Source organism: Catharus ustulatus, chromosome 1 (assembly GCF_009819885.2).
Source record: "Catharus ustulatus isolate bCatUst1 chromosome 1, bCatUst1.pri.v2, whole genome shotgun sequence".
NCBI classification, from domain to species: domain Eukaryota; kingdom Metazoa; phylum Chordata; class Aves; order Passeriformes; family Turdidae; genus Catharus; species Catharus ustulatus.
Genome location: NC_046221.1, coordinates 57,049,925 through 57,076,609, shown reverse-complemented (window position 1 = coordinate 57,076,609; position 26,685 = coordinate 57,049,925). Strand labels below are relative to the sequence as shown.

The following is a 26,685-nucleotide window of genomic DNA, read 5'->3' as shown; positions in this document are numbered from 1 at the left end:
GCTTCCTATTTATAGAAGTTGAATGCCAGACAGGAATATCTTCCTGCATATGCCACACAGTTCCCACATGGTTTTGGAAAAGTCACTTCAATCAAAATATTAAAAGGTAATTTCATGTGTGTGCCTCATGTTTTGAGTACTTACCTTGTGATGCAAAATATGTAGGAGTACTAACTCCTCATGGATGTAAATGAAACTGTTTAAAATATGGAGCACCTGAAAAATGTGATACAGTTAAAATAGCTGAAAAAACTAACATAGTAAGTTTATCCGTAATTTTTTCTATTTTGGCTTTTTAGCCATGAAGTTGGAACTCTGAGAAGCAGTGCTGTAAAGATGCAGTAGCTACGCTTCTGTAAAGTTTAACTTCTCATGTGAAAGCATCAGAGAAGTTGGGAAAATTATTTTTTTCTTATGTGATTTAACTGATTTATATTAAAATAAGGCCTTATGAGAAGTAACACCACTTTTGAACATCTTTACTGAAGGTGGAGGAGCCTGACAAGAAATAAGTCGAGCATGCACTTAGATTGCACTGCATTTTCTTTGTCCAAGCGAGTGATGCTTAGGAACAACAATGTTTCAGTGCCCTTTTCAGTGTGTGTGTATATATATATACATATGTATGACTTTAGCTATTACTATTTTCACTGAGAAAAGCATGATCTAAGTATTTGTAGGTTATGAAGAATACTAAGTTATCAAATAAGAGATCTATTCTCATAAAATACTCAGTTGTGTCTAAAAATTAAATTGCAGTCATGACCATTCAAGGAATGAAGAGTCACCTAGCCTTTTCTGGGCATTTCCTTCTAGAGGCACGAGTGTCAAAAAGCCCCAAGAGCCTGTTTTTGAAACCTTTCAGTCTTTGTTAGGCCTCAGTGTTAGGAGTCTATAATGCATGACCCTTGTGCCTCAAACTCTTGGATTAGTTTCTGTACTTGCAGGAGTTACACACTGGTTCCCTAATCTTGCAGCTCATTAAAAGTGGCATCAGCTGGTCTCAAATAATTATTCTTTGGTGTCTCACACTACCAGAGTATGCTCAGGATAAGGCCATCAAACTTTGATCTACTGAGCTAGTTGATGTGTAAGTTCTGAGAAGCTTCCTACAGAGTGTAAGCCCAGCCCTCATGTAAACTGTGTACCTGTTTACTAATCAAGTTTTAAGTAGAATCAATAATAAAACCTGAGATTTCAGATTAAATTTTAGACATACTTCAGTATAACTTATTTGAACAAAGGGTTAATTTTAATGTTTCTTAATATTTTAAATTTTTTTTTTCAAAATAAATGCCACCAAGTTCCCTTGGAGCTCATTTGAACATAGCCTAAAAACTTTTTTTTTGGTATCTTTCAGAGGCCATAAGGGCTAAATTTTATCCTTGGTCTTTATTACTTATATTGATTACAAACTAATCTGTCTATAAGTATTGTGGTTAAGCTTTTTTGTGTGATTTAAGTTTTGTAGGCATGAAAATACTAAAACTATTCTGGGCAATACATATTTCAGAATTTCTCAAATTATTGTAGCTACAAATGATGATACATGTATTCCGGCAAAGAAGAAAATAAAATGGAGAATTCAATGACAACAACAGAAACTGTGCTGAAACTGCAGAAGCTGTGCAAATTAGGCTTTATTTGTAATTTGGTCTTTGGTTGCTTTACCTGAGTGCTGACCTTGATTTAAAAATCTTAGCTCAAGCCATGACCCTGGCCTGTCATCCTGAAATTACAAGATTTCCTGCACACATTAGCCTAAGTTCATCTTGGAGTCCCACTCACTGCTGGAAAAAGAAATTTGATATTTTCAGATGAGATGCTGACATGTTTATTTTGCACTGTAGTTATGCAATAACATTTAAAGAAAATGTACCGTTTCAGTTTTATGTCTCTTACTAACAAGGAGAACTATCTGAGCCATGAGAAGACAAGTGTGTAGGCTGAGTAGGAGTGGGTATTTGAAGATACAGACTTTCAACCACCACAAAAAGACATCAATTAGTCAGGTAAGCTTTCTCTGTCATTGCCATTTTCTTTCTCATCTCTGAGTGGTTTCATGTAGGTTTCTATTATGATTCAAGTAGACAGTTTATGAGGAAGCGTTTCCTCACTGTGCATGGCCAGTGAGGTCAGAAACATAATCATTGTTTTAAGGAACTCATTCTAAGTTTAAAACTGCCTATAGCATTCAGATGTCAACACTCAGAGCAGCCAGCCACATGCTGAAATTTTCTTCACACAATTTCAATTGGCTAGTTAGCAACCATAGCATTTAATTGTAACAATTTAAGTCAAAAATTGTGTAATTTTGTGGTATATGTTTTAAGCATAAAACTTCTGTTGAATTACATATAATATAATTAAATATAATATCGTTGGTCTGGGATGTTCTTAAAAACTTTTTTTTAAGTCCTGAGAAACAATCTAGATTTATTGTTAATTGAAAAACTCTAAACAACAAAAAGCTGATTTTGATTAGATTTACTGACAGAACTTTGGAAGGACCCAGCTGAATTTTAATAGTTTAGGATGACACCTGAAACTCCTCATAGCTCACAGAATAAGAAAATTAAAATGAAATTACATGAAAGGTCACCGCAATGTGAAGGTAGTGTAGTAAAGGTGATTAATGGTAGTATTAAATATGAGATCCTGATTCACATGTGAGAGAAGAAAAAGACAGAAACTGGGAATTTGAAGCCAAGTTTGCAAATGGTAAGAGACAAAAGAATAAATTGAGATGCCAAGCAGATTTTATTTACACTATGGATCCCAGTTTAATTTCTAAGAAAAAAATATTAAGTGAAAAAAATCATCTTTAAAAGCAAACACACACTGCTGAGTTACTCTCTCATCTTTTTCTACCAGTGTTGCAAACATTATATTCTTCTGTGACGAGCTGTATGGATCAGAGTTTTGAGAGTCGGGCTACAAACCTGCAAGGGCCATTTTGAGGGATTGCTTGGTGTTTCCCTGAGCTGGATTTTGGAGAGAAGCTTCTCCTAAATATAGTCTTAGTCTGATGCTCTCTTGGCATAGAACAGGCAACTGTAATGCATTTTCCTGCAGTCCTCAAGTCACACCCAAAGCAGACATGAACAGAAATGCCGTTCTTGTTCTTCCTGATACTGTATTTCCACAGGTTCACAAATGAGAAAGAAGTTGGGATTTCTCTATTCTGTCCTGTGACGCTCAAGACACCTGTTTCTCTAAAACAGTCTCTGTGCCAGTCATCAAGATACAGGCTTTGAGTTTGAGAAACTCTTTAAAGCAGTTAGGTAGTAACAGATTTTGTAAATTTCTCCCTCTTTTTCCCAATTCCCCTGGAAAACTGTGAAATGAGAAGAATATATACTGACACTTGAATGTGCAAACACTATTTCCCTCTTTTCCTCGCCAATTCCGATGTTGTTATGGTCCCTTAGATTTAAAACACAGGAATACCCCATATTTCCATGACTTTACTAAACTGGTTTTGGATACGTGTTTTCTTCCATGCAGTAGCAAATTAAACTGCCTATTTTTGATTCTTCTGTATACAGTAATTTCACGACTATAAGGTGCACCAGACTATAAGGCGCACCCCCCCGGATTCGGCAAAATTCGCAACTTTGTAGATCAGATAAGGCGCACCGGACTATAAGGCACACTTTTTTTTTGCAGCGAGGCTCCGCCCCTAGCTCACCCCGTGCGGTTGCTGACCGAGGCCCCACCTCAACCCGGCAGCCATTGGCCCCTGGGTCTGGCTCCACCCGGCAGGGGCGGTGCCGCGAGCCACCGGGCCACCCTGGAGCCGGCAGCCATGGGCTCCCGGGACTGCCTGGACCCAGGAGTGGGGGTGCCGCGGGCTCCCTAGCCCACATTCACACGGCAGCCATGGGCTCCCGGGACTGCCTCCACCCGGGAAGGGGGGTGCCGCGGGGCCCCTAGCCCACATTCACCTGGCAGCCATGGGCTCCCGGGACTGCCTGGACCCGGGAAGGCAGGTGCCGTGGGCCCCCTAGCCTACATTCAACCGGCAGCCATGGGGCCCCGGGACTGCCTGGACCCAAGAGGGGCGGTGCCTTGGGCCGCCTGGCCCGCCTCCACCCGGCAGGGGCAGTGCCGTGGGCCTCCAGGCCCGCCCCCAGCTGGCTGCCGTGGCACTTCCGGCTCCCACCACGGCTCACAGCTCACACTTCCGGTTTTGCAAATTTCACCGCTTTGTACATCAGATAAGGCGCACCGGACTATAAGGCGCACTTCCGGGTTCGAGGGAAAATTTTAGTCAAAAGGGTGCACCTTATAGTCATGAAATTACTGTACTCTGATACCAAGACATGTTGACAAAACATGAAGGCTTTTGTACTACTTTCACGGCATTGCTTTTCATCTTTAGGTATTTTTTTCTAATTATTGACTCCTTGTTTTTAACATTTACTTTGTGAACTTACACATAAGTTTCAGATTTAGTATTAACTGTATGTATAATATGTATTTTTTGGATGTAGCATGTATACCCAACTTAGCCTATTGCATGGTGTATTTTAGAGGGAACTGAAGTTCTGTTGATACAGTATTTTGTATTGCTTACTCTCCACCATAAACTGTTACATTTGAAAAGAGTTATACTTTGCATGGCAAGCCCTATTTATTGTAAGAACCTGTTGGATTTTTTTGATGTTGCACATTCTTATTTTTAGAGCGCAAAATGGGAATGCATACTTGAGTATTTCTAAAGTCATGTGTTTTGAAACAATATGTATATCCTTGATATAGACTGATATTTCTTTAATTGCCTTTTTTTTGTCTTAAGGCCTAACTTCAGTAAATACACTGCTAAAATTAGTGTCAGTTATAAATTTGTGTTATTAAAAGAAGGTGACATTTAGTGTCTCCACAGTGAAATTTCAAAATATTTGGAAATTTCAGTAACATGCTTTCATGTCTTTATCCTCTGAATATACCCTTCCAGAATCTAAAAAAAAAATGAAAATGATTCTCAGCCAAACAGCTATTGTAATTGAAATTAAAGGCGCAGCAAGACTGGACAATTGCTAATCAAGTAGATGTCTAACTTTATCCTTTTTTGGAAGCAGGTTTATAAAAATAAAAGCAAATTATGGGTTCTTGTGACATGTTTTCTCTTCTGCAAGACTTCAATCCATGCATATTTCCTATTTTAGAGAAAAATGCAAATGCATTCATTCTCACTGTGTATGTTTTACTTCACTTTTTAGATGAGTGATGGAAAAATAAGCATCAAATGAAAGCACGTGGAGATAGTTTATATCTTCACAAGTCATCTAGGAGAGGGTGTAGAAGGAAGTGTCACTGTGATTTCACAATACAAAACACTTTCTCCAAACTTCTTGGCGGTTTTAAGTGAATTTTTGTTTTGAACCCACCAAATTCTGTAGATACAAACCTTCTGCTGCTTGAAAAGGAAGGACAGATGCACTCCTCACACTGTAGTTGTATTCTCTTTGAGATTATTGCTTTTCCATCAGTTTGGCCTTTGTCAAATCAAAGGAGCAAAAGCCAGTGCAGCAATCTTAATTGATTTAGCTGTTTAACTGACCATCTAAATAACCTCAGAACTCAGTGGGATGATGGGTGAAACTGAAAAAAAAGTGTTTATTTAAGTATGAATATGGTTTATATTTGACTATGTCCTAAATTGAAAATTAGTGCACGAGCCATGTGGATGTTGAAACGACAACAAATTACATTAGACAGCCAGTGTGTTTAGTTTAATTCACTGTTTCCTTTATTTCTGATGAAACTTCCAGTAGGTAGGCCAACCTTTGGGTGGCTGAAAAGAAACCTCAACATGAATATTTAACATTCTACCACAAATTTGCTTATAGAGGCTGCTACTTTACTAGAGGGGGTGTGGAGAATTTAGTGCTAATTTCTCAGTCTTGACTTCTCAGCAGATCACAACAGAAGTAACAGAATTCTTAAACAGACTTTATGTTTTTGTAATAAAGGTATTTTTCCTAGATTGGTGTCAGGAATGTTTTTTACTGCTTTTTGTACACATTTTCCAATTAAACGGGAATAAATAGATGTTATACCAAAGTATCAAATCTATATGTAGCAATAAAAGGCTTGATATTTGTATGTATATAGTGTAATTAGGAATTATTTTGCCAGTTATGGAATAAGAGAACATAGTCCTGATGCAGAGGACTCTTACCTGCTGCTCTGTGTGGTTACTTAACAAGACATCCCATTTTATGAAGTTCTGAGTCAAAAATTGCATGTAAAATACACTGCAGCTTGATTTAACTGGATTAGAAATGATGAAGGGGGATAATGTGAGATTTGTTCTTAGAAAACCTCCTCTTCTTAATTGTGCTTATGAAGTAAGTTATGATCTCCTCAAAGGTATTGTGCCCCAAATTCCTGTTTCATGTTTAATTTTAGGATTTGCTCAAAGTCTCCAGAGAGGTTACAGACAGTAATAAAAGTGTGTAGAAAGATTGCAGTAGCTGATAATATCCATCACATTTTCTCTGTTTAGTGCCTGCATGTTTTAGTTGGTTGAGTTAAACAGTGAAATTCTCCTTCTCAGTCCCTATATTGGAGTCATTGCAGCTGTTCTCAGGAGAATAAAAGACTAAGCATATTTGCTGACCTAACAATGTTTTCTGTTACCAAAGCAAAGGATTTTTCCAAATGTGTGTAACCTCATGCTGATATGCACTTTTCCTAGCAGAGGAGTATTTGACAGATAAACATTTCTTTACTGCTTTTTCTAAAAACTTATGGCCTGACTGTTGCTCCTGTTAGGAAAACATAGCTTAAAAGCAGGTGGTTGGGTTCCTCCTCCCCTCCCCACCTCCCCTCTTTTTGTGGTTTTTTTTTTGTTTGTTTGTTTGTTTTGTTTTTTTTCTTCAGACAACAATTATGCTAAATAGAATAGGACTAACTTTTTGGTGAATCAATCACTAGAAGTATGGTTCTGCGAGAGATAAAATTATTTGCAATTTATATAAAATTAATGAAATAATTTTAAATATTGTCAGAAGTTTAAATACAACTAAAGTAGCAAGGAGACAATCAAGTTATTTTTAGTATACTGTATCCTGGATCAAAAGTGAGATCTGAAGGATGTTCACTGGCATAAATGTCATGATATTCATGATATTATGATTGTGGTACCGTTAAGATGGGATTTCTTTTTCTCTTAAAGAGGAATGATGTCATACTGAGGTTAAATTAATCCAAGTAATCTATTTTTCTGATCCAGTGAGCTGCCTAGCTGAAAACTGCAAGATCCCCAGCAATACTTTAGATAAGTGTAGCAGGAAGAGCGTCTGTCAAAGGATTCAGGAAGTAGTTCGCGGCATAGATAATATAAATGGTATATATAGTGGTTGTCTTTAGTTCAATTAGAATATCTCATGCATCTCATACAATCTAGATAATTTTCTTCGTATTGAGGAGATCTGAGGTTGGTTATCAATTATTCACCTGGCTCTTGTATTTAGAAACTTTAAAAGTAACATCATGCCAAATGTAATGTTCATCTTTTTAATAAAACTAGGTGACTTATTGCCCCAAATATATTTATGAGCATTCTGAATTTCCATATTCTTTGGAACGTTTATGATAAATTCTGGATTTTTCAGTAAAATGTTACTTTTAAAATACAAATCTTTAGGGAAAATTTGAACTTTGGCTGGAAAATCCAACTTCATAATGCACTTTTTGTATTGTGGAAGTAATACATGCTTTTGGAACAGCTGACTTAAACTCAGTTACAGTAAATTCACGAATACAAGCCGCACTGAGTATAAGCCACATCGCCGGGTGTTGGCAAACATTTTGTTTTTTGTCCGTAAATAAGCCGCACCCGAGTATAAGCTGCTCTGTGTTCACAGCGAGGACCATGTGCAACAAAGTTGCCAATTAGTAACAGAACCGTGGCAGGGCGGGGTTTACTGCCTCGGCTTGGGCCATGAGGGCTCAGGGCTGCCGACAGGGCGGGGTGGCCCAGCTCGGCGCTGCCGCTCGGCGGGGATGCTCGGGGCCGGCCGCCGCCACCGCTGGGCTCGGTCACCACGGCCCAGCGCTGCCCCGCGGCGGCAGGGGGGCACAGAGCCCGCCGGCACCTGCGACGGCCATGGGAGCTGGGGATGTAGCCTGCCTGCTCCTGCGGCGGCGGCACGCGGGGACGGGAGCCCCCCGAGCCACGGGGCCAAGTGGAGAAAGCTGCCCCGCCTTCCCCCAAGCCGTGGGGCCAAGCAGGAGAGAGCCCCTGCTTCCCCCGAGCTGCAGGGCTAAGCAGGAGAGAGCTGCCCCTGCCTCCCCCCGAGCCATGGGGCCAGCAGGGGAGAGCCCCTGCTTCCCCCGAGCCGCAGGGCCAGCAGGAGAGAGCCGCCCCTGCCTCCCTCCGAGCCGCGGGGCCAGCAGGAGACAGCCCCTGCTTCCCCCGAGCCGTGGGGCCAGCAGGAGAGAGCTGCCCCTGCCTCCTCCGAGCCGCGGGGCCAGTAGGAGAGAGCTGCCCCTGCCTCCTCTGAGCCGCGGGGCCAGCAGGAGAGAGCTGCCCCGCCTTCCCCACCCCCTGTGCTGCCTGCACGGAGCAGCTCCACCCACCGCACAACAGAGTATCAATTTGTAACAACCACATAAATGCAGGGTTTTACTGGCAGGAGCTCGACTTTGCAGTTTGCACTGACTTGGTTTGCACTCCCAGGGTTGAAAATGTCAGAAAATTATTCACATATTGACCGCACCTGAATATTAGCCGCATTCCTGGTATGGGAGCAAAATTTTGGTCAAAACAGTGCAGCTTGTATTTGTGAAATTACTGTAAATGTCTTGCACATTTGAAAACACTTTTGTTTATTTAAAATTGGTGCTGTTTTATACTGCCACAAATCAAGATAAGTGTAATGATAAGTAACAGCAGAAGGCAGAATAGGAATGCCTTTATTTCATCTATATTCATTTTTAGGCAGAAGGTTCTTCATAGATTGGGTGAAGTTGGTTTTCTCCAGTAAGCTGATAATTTGAAGCTCCAGCTTTAAAGTGTGGCAAACTTCACAGCTTTGCATACAGTGGCAACAGTTGAGTGCTGATTTGTGCATTCTCTTGCTTTTAAACACCTGAGAATCAGTCATTTCTGCAAGGAGTGTTCTATGAGCAGTTTAGCATAGTGGGGCTTTGGATTGTATTTTCTTGTTGCAAAATAAAATAAGTGTCAAGAAAGAGATGGCTACAATAGAAAAAAAATTATATATGCTCTTTTCAGAACAAGATGGAATCTTCACCTGCTTGCACTTATTTTGGCCTTTTCCTAAACTCAAACAGCTCCAGGGAGTTAAATCTAAAAGGTGCTGAGCATTTTTGACCCCAATCCATCAACCCGCATGCTTCTCATGAAATGTTGCATTCACAGCAGTGTGATTATTCATGCTTTTTTTTTTTTTTACACTGTAGTAGTTGTAGTAGTCTACACTTTACAGTGTTTAATAGTTTCCATTTCATTATTGAATTTCCTACATTTTTCCTCCATAAAAGATTTTCCTTTTTTTTGTTTCTGTTGTGACCACCTACCTCAAATGGTTTGCCTGTGTTCTGCATGGATGAAAAGCTAGGTGGTGTTGCTGGGTTGCCTTTTTTTCAGAATTGTTTGCTGTGATGTTCATCCCTATATGCGTAGTCTCTTTCCCCCTACTGGAAATACTGTGTGTTGCTGTTGCTGCTATTTGCAGTGCAAATTCATTGGGCCTTTTTATAGATATGTGTATCTGTAAGTATATATATTGCCTATCTTTTTCAGTAAATTGCAATTTTAATACCTAGTTGCACTCAATTCTATGATGTGGTAGCTGATACACTACAGTCATATTTTTCTAGTGTATTTTACTGAGATTTTAAAAATTCTTTATATCAAGGGGTGTACTCCCACCATTCATTTACATGCTACATTTCTCTGTAGCACTGAATACCTAGGAACAATACCAGCAATGTTAATTAAAGGATATGCATCAATGCAAAAATGCGTAAATGCCATTATAATATAGTTAAAAATTCTAGCCATTGTACTATGCTCACTAGCACAAAATTATTTGTCTAATTTGGTGAATTTACATATTTTTATTAATTGGAAACTTCTTTTATTTCATGCAGTGTTGCATGGATCATACAATGTAGTTTGTGAGTTCAACCTTTGTAAACCCAATGGTATGTAAAATAATGTCTGTTTCCCTGGAGTCCTTACTGGGGCCAATATTGTTTAAACTCATTAATGACTTGGACAGGGGACTGAGGGAACCTCAGCATGTTTGCAAGTGACACCAAACTGAGAAGAGAAGTTGATATGCTGGAGTGTAGCTGCTGTTCAGAGGGACTTTCACAGGCTGGACAAGTGGTCTAGTAGGAACCACACGAAGTCCAAGAAAAGCGAATATGCGATCCTGCACCTGAAACAGAAAAGCCTCAAGCAACGTTACAGCCTAGGGATTGACTGGATACATTGTAGATTTGCATATAAAGACACAAAGATCTTTGTAGACATCAAGCTGAACAAGGGTCAACAGTGTGCCCTTCTGAGAAATACTAATTCCTTGTTGAACAAAATAAGTAAATCATAGCACCATAGAAGTGCATGTTGACATGATAACAGGCAATGGGCATAAGTTGCAGCAAAGAAAATTCTGATCAGATATAAGGAAGAAAAGTTTTGCAGTGGTTTTAGTTAAGTTTTATATCAGACATGCTGTGAAATCCTCATCCTTAGAGATAGTCAATATGTACCTGAATAAGACCCTGAACACTCTATGCTTTACACGGAAACTGGAGCAGAAGACTACCAGAGGTCTGCTATGATATACTAATGATTTATTTAAAATAAGATTGCATTCATTTTTTTCAAAGACACAAGTAGTGGCTTCTGAGTAAGCATGAAAGCTAAATTGTATGGCTATGAAAACATTTCTTAATAAGAGGATTTTTAGAGTGCAAACAACAATTAAAACGGAGATGGTAGAGGACTGTCAATATTTCAGTAGTTTAAAGGCATGTTCAAGCTGCAATTTCAGCAGGTCTGCTTTTATTTTCTTTCTTTTTTTTCTTCTTTTTACTGGTATCACTTCTGCCTTTTTCTGCAGTGGATGATTTTTTTTTACACTAAGAAATTGGATCAGTTTGCCAGCACCTGCAGAACAAGGAGAAAGACATTTCCCTGCCCAAGAGATATAATTCTGAATGTTTTTTTTAAAGTCTGAAGAAATTAAAAGAAAAAAAGAGGGAAGAAATTATTTTTAGGGTCCACTGTATTAGGAAAAATGTTAAAGAAAAAATAAAGAGGGCATAAACCAGACGGTTTTATTTAAAGCATCTAGGGCTGATAAGGGAAAAAAATGGAGATACAACACACAGGCTGCAAATGCAGTTCTCATGATTTAAATCTGGAAGGCTGTACAGTACATCTGTTTAACATCTTGCAATTTCAAGAACTGTGCCTTGAAAACCTTCTGTCACAGTGACACATGAAATAAAAGGTTATGTTATGACTTTCAGATGCAAACCTGTAAAAGCTTTATCTAACAGCATGCTATCTTTTATTAACCCATTGCTGCTGCTCACCTATAATTCTTTTGCCTGTGATGTTGTGAGAGATTCTAGTGTATAATAAATGTCAACTCTGCAACAACAGTTTTGTAATTGTGTTAAATTACTTATTTGCTGTTTGTAAATGGAAAATTTATGTCTGTATATCTCCTCATCTGTTTTCTCTATTGCTTTATTATTCAGCTATATAATTTTTAAATAAAGAAATGGAACAGATTATTTCTGTCATAACCTTTGAGAACAATTAGAGTGGCTCAGAATAATTTCAACATTTTCAAGATTTGTGATGCCTTAAGGGATTAAATACCAGAGTGGCTTTAAGATAGTATTCTTTATTCAGAGCTCTGATTTTAAGGCTATGAAAATAAGAGTAGAATGGTTACCTGCTCATTAATTTTAGTACTTCTGCATCTCAGAATTTGAAAAAATTATCAACCTTTGCTCACAGGCCGAAGGTATTGCATAAAAGTGGTGCTGTCAAAATCTTGACAGAGCTGTGCTAGGCGGTTTTAATCAGGCTAGGCTGAAGTTTGCTTTAGCTATAGAAAATGTGATTAGCCCATGAAGGATTCTTCAGTGTTCTACACAGCAATTACCCAGGAGCTGGAGGAGTGTCATGATGCATTTACTAGAAAAATCCATTTATCCTCTTAAAATGAAATCTGGAGCAAACTGCTCTGGCTTTCCCACTCTTGGCATATTAGTACCAATATTGCACATTGAATCAACGAAAAATGCAGGGCTTTATCCCCCAGAAATGCTTCATACCTTTCCAGATCAGATGCTGCAAACTTCCATCTAAACATAATAATTGAAGTCTGGTGGTTCCAAAAGTAGAGTCTGGAGGCTGATTGTGTTTGTCACTCTATGTTTTTTTCAGTGACCTTGGTTAAATTATTCAGCTAGGTAGTGCTATGTTTTCCATACTTACAAAATATGGAAGAGTAATATTTACCTTGCTGAAACATGCTTTATTCACTGTCTGCCAAACACTTTAGAGGTCTTTGGCTGAAATCTCAATGAGTGCTGCTATTTAATATGTTGAAGTGTGATTTGTTGGTTTCCTTTACAAGGCACAGATGGTCCCCAAGAAACAATGGTGATTTCTTTACCTCAAGGAGCTGATGCCACGCATACAGCAGAAACATCACAACAGTGAGCTCTGCTGTATGACCTACACTGAGTGGGTGTGTGAAAGAGAGAGAGATAGCATTTCCTTCATAGACATACACACCCTCCGACCCAGACTAGGGAAGAATCTGCTTTGCAGAAGGTTTGCTTCAAGGGATTTTCCACATGTATTTTATTATGTTAAAGCTGATAGTGGTGACAAGTTGCACATTAAGTAACTGTTTCTTCAAAAATGTCCTGTTTATATTCTCTTTAGGAAAAGTGATGTAATACTGAGTTTCTCAGATAAACAAAGTCATGTTACTATTGCATATGAACCTTGCTCTCATCTGCCCCATACCTATTCATTTTAGGCCTCTGGCTTTGTATGATGATTACTTGCATGTTTAGGGACAAATGTATTCATATTCACTAAGTTAGTAGCCAGTGGTTTTCACCAGGGAAATAAGTTTAGTATGCTGTTAGTAATTTGGTTTCAAAAATATCGGCAAGGGCTTCAACATAAGAGTCAGTGAAACATGTGGTACTAATCATTCCCTTAAGAAGGAGACATGGTCTATTTTCCATTAGCAATGGTGCTTACAGAAAATGAATAAATATAGAATGAAATTTACACATGTATTATAACTTTAGTGTGTGTGTATGCATTCAAACATGTGTGTGCATGTGTAAGTTTAGGCATACTCCCAGTGAGTGTAAAGTGATGACTGCTGTAACAGAGCCAGCCATGGTGAACGAGCTGGTGGGTAGATGAATTGGAAAATGTAGCTGTTTACAAATTAATTTTCTCTTCTTTCCCCTGGCAGCAAAGTTCAAAACGTACATTTGCATCATGAAACTGGCACGAAAGAGCTACAGTAAAATTTTTTGTAGTGATGTTGGTCTTTTAATATAGCCCTTACTCAGGGTTCATAATGACAAAATTGCAGCCCTCACCCCTTGCACCGTGCTGTTCCAGTACAAAGAGACCAGCTTTAGCTGGACTGGTCATACAGAGTATGGCACTGGGAAATGAAAGTTGAGAGAATTACTGTACTTGGTAGGAGATGTTTTATCATATTGAATCATGAGGGTACCGAGAGTCCTTCTGTTGATGCCTTACCCACTCTCTCTTAGAAGAATTTCCATAAGAGGGTATATTGACTGGCAGAAATTAAGTCCTATTTCTCCTTTGTCTTCTTACAACCTTTCTACTGCTGTGCCTGGAGCCTTCCAATTGCAGAGCAGCAAAGCATAGCCCTATTCTAATCATTGTTAGATTCCTGTGGGACATTGGAGCTGGGGCCTGGATATTATTTCCACTTTCTGTGGTTTTAGCTAACTTTGTCATTCTTGACCCTCTATCATGTAGAAGATAAAAACAAAGGGAGAAAGTATTGTTTGGTTCCACCTTGAGCATATTTGGAGTAGACCAGGTGTGAATCAAAATGTAAACTACATCTTTTTAAGTGAAGAATTCTGCCTCAGCTTTTTCCCCTGAATTTGTTTCTGAGGTAACCTGTTCAAAGATGACTGATCATATTCCTTTCCTGCTGATAATATTCTTTTCCTGCTGCTGCCATGAGCAGCATGTAGCCTACAGATGTGCATATAGATTGAAATGACAAAATGCCTGTGAAAGGAAGCATAGCCTTTCTTCTAGTCTAGATGTTTGTACTGTTACATCAGTCTTGGTAATTTCTTTGTTTTTAATTTGCATCTACCACTACATATGATGTTGCTAATTGCTAACTGGGAACTGTCTTAGTAGTATATTTCAAAACTAAGAATTCACATTGATGACTGCTAAGATTTCATTCACAGAATTTTGGAAGTTGTTGAATGAAGGAAGCTTCCTTTCTTTTACAAACACTGAAGCTGATTCATATTTGACCAAAAGTAAATCCATGAAATGGGTTTGCATATAGTTCAATTTATTTTGGGGGTTTTGGGGGGATTTTTTTGGTTGTCGGAATAAAGAGGCAGAGGACAAACCTGTGCTTTTCAAATTTAGATTTTTTTTTTAATAAATGCAAGCTAACTATACTTATGGTTTTAAAGAAGAGATCAATTTTTCAGGTACAAATGTGGATTTTTGTCATTTTCTCCTCTCTTGTGAGCTTTTCATTGCAGATTTAATAGCATGCTGAATCTGGCATCCTTGGAATGGGCAGGTGAAAGGCTGCAATATTAAAAAAATTAAGGTCCACTACTTGTATTGTGACTTCCCATCTAAAACAGAGTTTTTGGCAAAGATTCGAAGTCATGTAATGGACCATGTTTTGCTGTGACCTTTTCCCTTTCCTTCACATGTCCTATATTTTGCCTAAAGGGTAGCTCAAGCATTTTTTTCATTTTGAATTTGTTATTTGTGAATCTTTATTGCTGCAGTGTAGTAAATTTTAAATGTGAAAGATGTTGCTGTGATAATAGATCCTTACATTGGTGTCATATAGAATACAGTCCGACACTGCCAACTCAATGCTTACTCACTCCTTAATACTTCGGTTTCAGCTTTGAGGAAGCAATTTAACAATTTCAGTGTACATCAGTTCTATCTTAAATCAAACAAATTGTAGAGACACCATACACCCTGGTCAGGTACTATTTTTGCCTGAGATAGTTTAAAGAAAAGATATGTTAAGTACACTGGGAGCTTCACCATGGATATGCGCTCCCTGTGTCACATTTTGGAGGCTGAAGTCATGGGTACTTGAACATTCTCTAATTTCTGTTGCATTTATCTAAAGTCCTGCGTCTACCACTTTTGGCATTTGTTGCAGATTATCAAGATAAATCTCCTGTTTCCTCTGACACTTGCTGTATTGTCATGACTGATCCCCAGTCTTGTGTGTTATTTGTGTTGTTTTCAGATGAGGGGGGACATTAATTCTCAAAAGTAAATGTGTTCATATAAACTTCACTCAAGTCAACAATTTCTGTTTAAGAAAACTGCTTGGGCAAGTCCACAACTTCAACAGGACTTTCAACATGTACTTAAAAATACTTAAGGGTTTAACTGGAGACGGATGGACTAAGTCTTTCCTGAATCAGAGCCATAATTTCTGAAGTGTCAGTTACACAACCTATTGCAGAATATGCTTTGACAGATGGATCTAGGTAATGTGAAAGCCATAGAAAGGCATCTTTGTGGAGAAGTTATTTCTTCTAATATTTCATTTTTCCCTCTGTTTATCCTGGGAATAGCAATTACTACTGTTTACTTTTTATATATATTATGTGTACATGTATATGTGTGTTTATATATGTCTACATATCTGCATATATATCAAAATAAATTTCTCTATTTTCCTTTTGTTATTAGGACTTGACAGGTGCTAGAGAAGAATTTTTTCCCTTTTCTGCTGAATACAAGAATGTACAATGTGTTAATGAAGCCATGATAATTTAAAAAAAAAAATTACTATTGTGTCATCTTTCCAGAAAGAGTAAGACTTGATGTAGAAGCCTTACATGTTCTCCTACACAGCTGAATATTGCAGGAAGCGTCCCATTTGAGTGTCTGTCCAAGATTATACTATCTATCTCTGGAAAAACTGGAGAAAAAGATCAATAAAAAGTTAAGGTATGCAGGAGGAAACGTGAACTGTTACCAGTCCCAGGTGCTTGGTAGAAATACCTCTTCATATATATTTGTCCCTGAAGTTTAGAAGATTCATGCGGTAGGTTCCTGTAAATATCCACTGAGTTAAGGAAGTTCATAGGCATCTGAAAGAGGCTGAGCACTTTCAGAGATGAGCTTCAGAGGGAAAGATGATGGTTTTATTAGATGAACTAATACAATTAGTTTGAGGAAAATAGGTTAGCAGTCCTTGCTAAAGTCAATAGGAGCTGACAACATCCTGTTTCTCAAAATTAGACCACAGCGTTGCAGATTAAAAGACAGGCTCATTCAGAGAAAAGATGCTTTGGGGAAAATGCTCCTTGTGGGCAACATGTTGCCCTTAAGATCCTTGCTACTGGAAGAAAAAAATTTAAAAAACTGAAATGCTGATAATAAAGTATATTATTCTTGTAAGAGGAAATGTTTTATCCACAGTTGCAAAAAGATGCATCTCCCTCCACCATTTTTCTGCTTTTGACGTGCAGAGAGTAAGTAATATTTCAATTTACTTTGCCTAGTTGGTATTCAGATTACAGTTATTAAAAAACATCAAAAGACAAGGGAATTTCTGATGTTGATCAGTGCCATTGGATAACACACACTGCATGGGAATTGCAGCTGTGCCAGCTGGTGGTGAGAACAGAAGGGGTGTTTGTACTTCACTTTCCCCTCTGAGGAGCTTGACACAGATTGTTTTCCAGTATCTAGCATGATATGTACAAATGCCACAAATAGAAGAAAAAATTACCCTGTACTGCAGTTGTGTCAGTCTTAAATTTAAGAACACCTTTTTCTTGGTCATGGTTGTGAACTCAGAAACCAAATTTTTGAAGCTTCCAAGATGAAGTCATATTGAGAAGCCGTGCAGTTTTGCTAAATAACCAAAAATATGGGCAGTTACTGTAGAAAATTTCAAGGCCAAGTTTGAAAGTACTTAGCATACTAATTTTTCTAGTGATCAAATGTTTGCTCACAGTTTCCCACTTGACTGCTTTTACACCTATGTTTGATATAAGCATATACTTTGAAATTAAATAACCAACTCTATAATTTATCTGTTCCCTAGCATTTCTTGTAAGTACATCTCAAATGTTTTTTGCTGAAGAGATAAGTATCAGTATCCCTGTGCACTGGAAATTGAAGCAATGGGGAGCTGAACTGGCTTTACATCAGTTGTATGGTAGTCAGGGTAAGAACTGGTAAAATATTGCTTAATTTTTTCTGCAGCTTAAAGAAACTGGGAAGGTACAGGATATTTCAATATTTTCTATGCTAGTGTGTGTTTTTTTTTGGTTTTGTTTGGTTCTGGTGTGTTTGGATTTTTTTCTACAGTGTGACCAGTATTTAATCTAGCAAGGTTAAACTGCTGTGAACTAGAATTGTGCTAAGTATCACTGATTGATTGTTAATAAATGTAGTAAAACATGGTGACTTCAGTTTGGGGTTTGCCTTTTTTTTTTAGTTTTCTTGCATCTGAAGCTTGAAGCAAAACAAGAGAGCATAACTATTGGCAGAAAGAGCGATTGGGGAATAAAAATACCCAAGCCTCACTCAGCTTTATAGTATACCTTTCTGTTGGATAAAGAAAATGCAAGCAGTATGCAAGTGAATCAAAACTATTCAGCAAAGAATTGTGTTCTTCGTTCATGTCATTAGGAAAATGAAGAGAGAGTGTGTTGTGACAACTCTGTCAAGCAATGATTGATTTTGAACTGTTTTTTTACATATTGTTTTATTCTTTTACTGTATTTGAATTTAGACTTTCAAATCTGCTTTCCTATGAAAACCACTTTCTCAAAGAGTGGAGTTGCCTGTCTAACTCTGGACTGAAATGAGAAACCTCTGCTTGGCTTTTTGCTAATACATCACACAGTGTGGAGATGATGCTACTGTCCAGCTGGAAGTATTCAATTCATTGTTCATCCATCGCGATCAGGATGTGTCATGGGGGTTGCCCTGTTTGTTCTAGTTTTGATTTGCTCCTTTTGCCTGCATGGTTTAATAATTTTAAATGCATAAATGATAACCAGGATTTTACATCCTAATACATATGTCTGTGCAATGTTTTTATCAGTAACACTCTTTTAGGGGGAACATACCTCATTTTGAATCATAGTCCAACTTCCACTGGGTTTGCATCCTGCTCCCTTTTCTTCTCCTGGCTATCTTATTTTTTTCCTTTCTTGAGGGGTTTATTTTCCAGCTTAACCATGCAGACATACCTTTACTGCATGCTGTGTAGGAGACTGTAGTATCTGAGGGAGTAAGCATAAATCTGTACAGGAATATTATGGATTCTGATTCAGTTTTGAGGTTGATGTGCTGTTTGACATTAGGAAATTCACTTAATAGTGCATCCCAAAAGGTAAAAAGATGTGTTAGTTAACATAAGAAAGAACATATTGAAGTTAATTTATGATGAGATGCTAACTGAAGATGTGTTGAACTTTAGAAATTTTTGTGCTGTGATGGGAGGAAATGTAAAATAAATGCTAAACATGATTCTAGGGTTGGCTCATATCATTAACCAGGTACCACTGGTAAAATATTCTTAGTCTCCACTCTGTTTTTTCCATGTGTTAACTAATACTATGAACAATTGGAATGCAATAATATTATTCTTTATGATGAACAACTTCTGTGAAATACAGTTTTCTCTTTGGAAAATAGATACAGTACTTCATCTCTGTGGTATGTTTTTATAATTTATACTTACATAGTTATTCATATGTTTACATAATACTATAGTATTATATAAAATTTGTGTCAGAGAAGAAGACACTAATTTCTTGAAGTGAAGGCCTCTCAAATTCACTAGAAAGGGGACTAGTTGGTGTGGTGTGCTTTTTTAGCTTTGGTTTTGTTTTGCTTTGAATAGCTGTCTTTTCTCATTCTCCTTATAATTTTTTTTCATTTTTTTGTGAAGTAAACACATGTTTAGGAAGTATGAAAATGATTACTTTTCATTTTGTGCAAAATCTAGATCAGAAAGCACATAATGGTCTTACATAATTTGATTCCCAAGTTTATTTCCTCTGTAAAGTACTGATGGAAAAAAAGAAAATTTATAACCAAAGTAAATGAGCAATTTCCTCTACAATAGATATCGATGATAAATCCTGGCTTTTGGAAGGTACTCTATCAGATTTTGATATTAACAGTTTGAACAATGTCCTGCAAGTGTCCACTAGCTGGATAAAAGAAAGGAACAGTGCACAGTTGTATACCGAGTAAGAAAATAGAGGGAAAGTAAGCTTCACAAATTACAAATGTGTGGCTTGTGGCAGTTTTGTGGTGAGACTTTAAATGTATTATTGATCACTAGCACAGAATTAGAACTTAGCTACCAAATGTATAGAATAATTATGTTAGCAAAAGTGCGGATTATTAAATGTTTCTAGCAATTTGTAGATGCAGCACATAAAAAAATTTCAGTGGTAATCATTTTGACCTTTTACTTTACCAATTGCTTTAAACCTTTAGACTAAGATTTGATGTATTTTCCTTGTGTTTTTGGAAGAGGAGCTTAATATACTGCCCTGGTGTACTTAATTAGTAGCAATCAGCTTTTGTTACGCTTTGTAATATTACATAACAATCAGCTGAAAGAGGAGGGAAATTGTGGGTAAACATGAATAAATAAGGAAGTGATTAGATTATATGAAAATTGTTTAGATTCTGGTGGAAGTTTCTGTAATCTGCTAATAGCAGTAAGTACAGTTTAATTAGCAATGCCAAAAAAGGAGGCTGAACATGGAAGGGAGAGAGTCTTTCTACTTGTAACCACTTATAATTTTCTAAAATCTATCCATATGGGTCCACTTGGTCTGGACTTATAGGCGAGTTGGTCTCTAGCCAGATACTCCATCTCCTTGAGCTTGCACCTCTCTATAGAGCTTTAATGTTCCCCTGAAGAGTACTTTTTTTTTTTTTTTTAAACTCTCTAATTTAGATTTGGCAGTTGAAGTATGATGGCGATTGAATGTTTTGGGAATGAGCAATAAATAAAGCTTTAAAACTTCCATTGTTTTGTCTCTCAGTTGCTGTGCTGTGCAGTTGCATAAGCATCCATATGCTAATGTAGTGGAAATCAGATTGAATTGCATCTGCTAAGGTCACATTTTGCTTAAGATTTCTTTCTTCCCCCACCCCCACCAAAATCTCCAACTATCCTCATTTGTGTCATAAATAGAGAAGTATAAAGGAGGAGTGCTTTATTTTATGAGCCAGTGTTCAACAAGAAATTGGTTGAATAAAGAAGGTAGTTTGGGTAATTTGAACAACACACTTGTAATGAAACACAATTTCCCCACCCTGTTCCCTCCTCCAAATGAAAACCATGTAATCCTCCTCTCTTCCTGCACCATGGTAACCTGTTGCTGGGCCTCTGCCTGTTTAATACTTTTGTTATACACATCAGATGGCTCTTTCAAGCTGTGCAACCCCAATAAATTTCAGAGATCTGTGCATTTTGTCAAACCAGTCTAACAAGGCAAAAAGCTACTAACTTGTGGAAAAACATGAGGTTATCTCCAAAGCGGTAGTGTGCTCTCCACCCTCCTGTGGTGCTTTGAAGGTAGCAAAGGAGAGCATGTGGGGTTTTTCTTGGCTGTAAGGAGTAAAGTTGGGCCACAGACTCACACCCAATAGCCTAGTTGTGATACTGGGATTGTAACAATGGCAGGAGTTTTCAGGGTATAGAGGCAGGGCTGAGAGAAATCACAGGTAGATCACTGTACAGGATGTTGACTTTGAATATCTACATGAAAAACTGAATTTTTTTGTGGTCTGTCTTCCTCTCTCTTGTGCAGTGTAGTTTTTCTTTTATGTAGATATCCAAAACCTGAAAAATTCTGAAATGACAATAAATCTGCAAAGCAATATACAAAAACCAGTGTTCAGCGAAAATGAGATCACATAACTGGGCACATGCAAAATAACTGATACTTTACCAAGTAATAGCTAAACTGTTTATCTGTAGATTCACCTGAAGAAACCCAGAAATACCCCTTAAAATGTAAAAAATAATTTTATCTGATTCAGACTCAAGATCAAAACTGGAAATAACCAGCTTCCATCTTTATTATTCTTTGGAACACTCTAGTGTATTTATTCAACCCCCCAAAGGGGGTTAAGTATTGTTATTTTATTATTATTAAAAGTTTGGATTATGTTAGAAAATGTTTGGATTCTACAAAGTTTGTAAAATCATACTGGAAATTTCATAATGTACTTTCTTGTAAAGCATCTGACCTTTTCTTCTTCTGATTGTGCTTTAACAACCATTCTTACAGTATTCTGGGAATGATCTTTCTTGTTTTATTTAGAAGCAGGAAATGCATCTAATTTTGAAGGAGTAATGATTACATTTTTTGAAATTTCAAAACGAGCTCAAATTAGGTTTGACTGAGAATTTTTCTTTCTTTTTTTTTCCTTTCAGGTCTCTAGTTCATTGGAAACTAGATTAGAGTTGGAGCAAATCAAGGCAGCAAGGGAATACAAACTGTCCTGCAATAGAGGGAGGATAGATCAAACACATGCTACTGCATTCCCTCATGCACTGTGCAGGCAAATGCAGCCTTCATCCTTTCTATCTCTCAACTGATACTACCCAAGGGCAGTGTATTCTCAATGCTGTGCTGTGTTTCTTCTTCAGCCACCATTGCCTTTGCTTTCATAGTTTGATTGTGGCATCTCTTCTGCTTTTAGCCACTGTGGACCACAGAGTATTCTGAGCCTCTTGAGGTTAATTATATGTAGTTACAAATCCTGCTAGAGACTAAAACTGCTTTGAGTTAAAAACTTTGGAATTTTTTTTTCCGTACAAAAAAAGTCATTTTCAAAAGAAGTGACAGTAAAACTTCTTAAGTGTTTCATTCTAGCATGCGATGTGTATGCTTTTATTCTCAAAAGAGTCATTTTGTGGTTTTCCTTTCAAAGGAGCTAAGTGGAACAATATAAAGATGTACCCTTTGAAGTAAGTGGAGGGAGCTACTGGTTAGTAGTTGCTTTTGGGTATTTTGCCACTTGCCAACCTTATTCCTCAAGCCCATAGTTTTTGACAGCATGCTTCATCTTTGTTCAGGAGAAATCTTAATTAATTTCGCTGTCATGGTATAGATTTGACCTCAGAAGGTTTTGCCACCTATGGGTTTGACACTTGTTTCATTAGTGCTACTTACTGGTAGTGACCAAGTGGATTGGGTGAAGGCTCCAGCTACGTCAGTGAAGGACATCTGGTCACATGCATGTCACAAAAGTCTGTTTAGTCTTAATTGCTGAAATAGTAGTGGTGAGGTGTAGGGCAGAAGAACAGGATTGGTAAGTGGGAAACATCTGATATGCTGTCAGGTTGAATTGATATTTCCTTTATTTCAAGACTAAAGGAAAATGGTATCTCCTGTAATTTTATTGTCTTTGTGCTTGATTATATATTTAAGGAAAGAATATATTATCCTCCTAATAGTTTCCACTGATTTTGTATTCTTGCCTGTTTATGGAAGGGCCTGTGATAAATCAAGAGACCAATTAATTTTCACTTTGTGGTTTTAAAATTGCCTAGGAAAGATGGATTGATGGATATAGGCCATCACCATTGAGCAGATGAGAAAAAAAAAAGCCACATTTAAAATTGATCCAGAGACTCAGAAAAGCTCCAGCTTTAATGTCTAAACTTTGTGCACATAAATAATAAGCTTTTGTTGAAGCCCCAAGGCTGCTAGATAAAAACTGAAAATCCTGATAGATTGGTTATACAGTTGTCAGAATAGATGACTTGGAACTGAAACATATCAGCAGTCATTTTATTTTTCTTGAATTCAGAGGAAAAGCAAGTAAGTGACAGAAAATGTGCTATGACTATTTCTTTACATGTAAGAGGTTTTGGAGATGGCTTTGAAGAATGCTAGTATCAGGTCTTACTTTTTGGGTTGCTGGACTCTACACTATCTTCACAGAGTTATATTTTTTAATAATGTATTCAAAATCTTCTACCTTCTTTTTTCTTAGCTGAGAAGCTTCCAGTTCAACATTAAGCAAAGTGATTAACATCCTTCACAAGGATCTTCTCTTAAGGAAGAGAGTGATGCCTTAAGAATAATGTATAAATAATGTACAAAAAATATGTACAATATTTTTGATTTTGGATGTGTTTTACTTTAGCTGCATCTTGGGACAGTAAGGTCAAAGAATTTTGTTTTACATATGTTAGGAATTGGTGAAGAGTGTTGAGTTTTGCAGGGTGACTCAGCTTCCATCAATTGGCACCCTTGAAAACTTCAGGTTGTAACTCTAATTCTTCATGCATTCTATCTCTTTTAGTTCAAGGTAAAATAGTGCTGAATACTGCTTCAGTGCAAGAGATTTGTAGATCTTGGTATAGATCTTGGGACAATCTAGAGCAATGGAAACCCATGAGTTTTGTGTTACAGATCTAAAATGAGGAAAAGGGGCATAAATACAATTCAAAATCTCATTTAGATGCTGCTTTATGCTTATAAATGTGATCGCAAGTTGTGGAGCTGACTCAACATCCAGTTATTTGGAGGTGGTTCTGCTTCTTTAAATGCCAATGCAGTTTTTTTCAGCAAGCTTTACATAACAAGTGCCATGGAATTCCTCCAAGAAGGTCCCCAAAAAGGGCAAAGTTAGTTCTTCTGTAGTCTGGGGCTGCAATTGTACTGAGTACTCTCCTGCCCTACTTGCTGGATGCTGGACATCATGACCTCATGGTCACTGCAACCAAGGCTGCCTCCTCACTTCACATCTCCAGCCAGGCCCTCCTTTTTTGTTTGAGCTGCCCATCATTCCTTGCCAGTTCTTCTACCACCTGTACCAGAAAGGTACTGGGAGTGCTTTCCAGGAACTTTCCTGGAGTGTTTGCTGTGTGGCTTCTCCAGCAGATGTCAGGGTGGTTGAGCCCCCCCATAAGAACCAGAGCCGGTGTCTGTGAGGCTGCTTCCAGTTGTCCGTAAAAGGCCTCCTCCACTTCCTCTTCTTGATCAGGTGGCTTGTAACAGATAGCAGCTGTGGCACCCTCATTAGTCTGCACTTTTATGCTAATCCAGAAACTCTTGAGTAGTTCATCAACCCCCCTAAAGTGAAACTCCATCCAATCCAAGAGTTCCTTTATGCAAAGGGCAGATCTACCACCATGTCTTTCTGTCCTGTCTCTTGTGAAAGCATTGCATTACAATCATGCAAGCTGTCTGTCCCACCATGTCTCTGTAAACATGATGAGATGAAGCCCTGTGACTGCACACAGATCTCCAAATCTTCCTGTTTGTTGCCCATACTATGTGCCCTGGTATACAGGCACTTTTGAGAGGTGTTCAAGCACATTCATTTCACAGGAGGGGTACATAACTAATGTATAAGATGTCTCTGCAAACTGGGAGTGGATCATGGAGCCATTTGTTTCCCCTGAATTACCATTGCCCTACTGGCTGTTGCCAGAATCTTTTTAATTCATTGCTAGTACAGGATTCTGAATGGATCACTTTTGGTTGTGGATTTGTACAGAAAATGTGATGATCAGACCTTTCTCCCCACCATGTTCCTGTGATATAAAGGTGACACTTTCTTCAACATTAAACAGGAGGTAAAGCTAAGCAATGCAAAACTTTTTCTAAAAAACATATGTTTTCCAAGTATCTATGGATATGGAGCTTCATTTAACAGAAGTAATACCAAGGCAATTATTGACCTTGTAACTGGCTTTGAAGTATAGGATCTGAAACCAGTAGATTTCAGGCTGTCATTTTGAAAAGGTGAAGTTGGATTTAATTCAAATAATTAGCCTGCTTTTAATTTAGTTTCAGTTTTGACTGAAATAATTTTTGTCAGTGAAAACTGTATTTTTGATAACTTTTTTTTCTAATGGAAAACATAATTGAGCTGAGAAACTTCAGACAGAAGTATGTAAGTTCCCCCTGCACTCTTTCCCAGTAAATTTTCCAAGCACTTGGAAATTAAAAAATTTTCTCCAGAATCTAAGAATCTAAAAAGTAATCTGTCAGAGATTATAGATTCTGATGCTCCACTCCCTCAGGTGTGATAAGCAAAACATTTCTTCAGACAGTCATGATAAATCTGTATGTCACCCTGCTATACAAGTCAAAATAAGTGAAAGGAGATGGGATATTATTGTGTCCTACCTTAAGTCAATGTTAAAGATCCAGCTGATCTATGGCTTCTAGATCTCCACTTCTTTAAGAGTGGGTCTTAAACCAGCATGTTCTTCTAGAGGAGAGGTAGATACCATGAAATTTTATCCTCAATCAATTGCAACTCAGGAGTAAGAAACTCAGGAGGTGACCTGTAAAGCTAAAAGTTTGTCTTTTTTAAAGTGCTATGCTGTTGCTAGTTAACCAGATTTATACTGTTGGAAACTACAGCTGTTCTGTTCCATTGCTTCTGCAACTGAAATTTGTTTATTGTAATCATAGTTTCAAGTTAAACTGAGATTTTTTGATAATATTCATGCATAAAGGCAAACAATTTCCCTATTTTTTAAATAATTAAAAAAAAATTATTCATTTTCCTTCCTGTCCTTTGTGTCCTGGAGGCAGGAGCAAAAGAATTGAAAAATCTTTTATTTAAGTAGCAGAGAGACGGAACTTTGTATACCTACTTTTTTAAAAGTTAATTTTGCAGGCATTATGGCTATATCTGCAAACTGTTAATGTTTGCCTTTTCAGAAGCGATTATTGCTTATAAAAGCAGTTTTAATTGAATACTTATGTCATGAATGGCTTGTAGCATGCTTGAAACTACATGCCTCTATTTATATGACTATAGTTTATGTTTTAGAGCTCCCTATATAACAATACTGGGAAATTACTAAAGGATTTTTGCTATTCAGCTGGGTGATCTTAAAATATATTGCTGTTATACTGGACTATTGGCATTGTTGCTTAGGAATAGAAATGTTAAGAAAATTATGTCTTCCCCCTTTGAAACAAAGGCACATCTAAAAAGGTCACAAAAGGAAACACACAATTTAAATAATCTCCTTGTTGTATCTGAGATTAACTTGGACACAGATGGTTCAATTTATAGTTTGATCTGGCATAATATATGCATTTAACAAAATCCTGTTTTGTATTGCTTCTATAAACACTAAAGTCTGATAAAAGCATGCTGGCTTTTCTGCCATCAACTTGAATCAGAAACCTCTGAGCCAGTGCTTAGAAAGCAGGAGTCTGACATTCAGAAACCAAAGTTAACTCTTTTAGCCTTTGGCTGGAACTTTTCTTAGCCTTATCCCTGACTTTAAAAGGCCAATTCATTTGTGGTTTTCTCAATTCAAGCTGCTGTGGGTAATTATTAGGCTTTGTTCTTGCTGCACTTAAAGATGACATGATTCAATGCTGTTC

At 37.7% G+C, this 26,685-nt stretch overlaps 1 protein-coding gene across 12 annotated transcripts in view; it reads left to right on the top strand.

The window, feature by feature from the left end:
* SUGCT (succinyl-CoA:glutarate-CoA transferase) overlaps positions 1-26,685 on the top strand; it is a 348,238-nt gene that overhangs the window by 152,352 nt on the left and 169,201 nt on the right. The window contains exons 13-14 of one of the 12 annotated variants that reach the window (XR_004418449.2): positions 1,888-2,012; positions 3,149-3,588. The exons of 9 other annotated variants lie outside the window; for them this stretch is intronic. Coding sequence is in view for 1 of the 3 variants with exons in the window: in XM_033064660.2 (XP_032920551.1) it covers positions 16,010-16,096 (87 nt within the window). In the remaining 2 variants the exon portion in view is untranslated. Of the gene's footprint in view, positions 1-1,887; positions 2,013-2,874; positions 3,589-16,009; positions 16,783-26,685 lie in introns of those variants that run through there. 2 more of the 12 variants (XR_004418448.2, XM_033064660.2) reach the window with 2 other exon arrangements.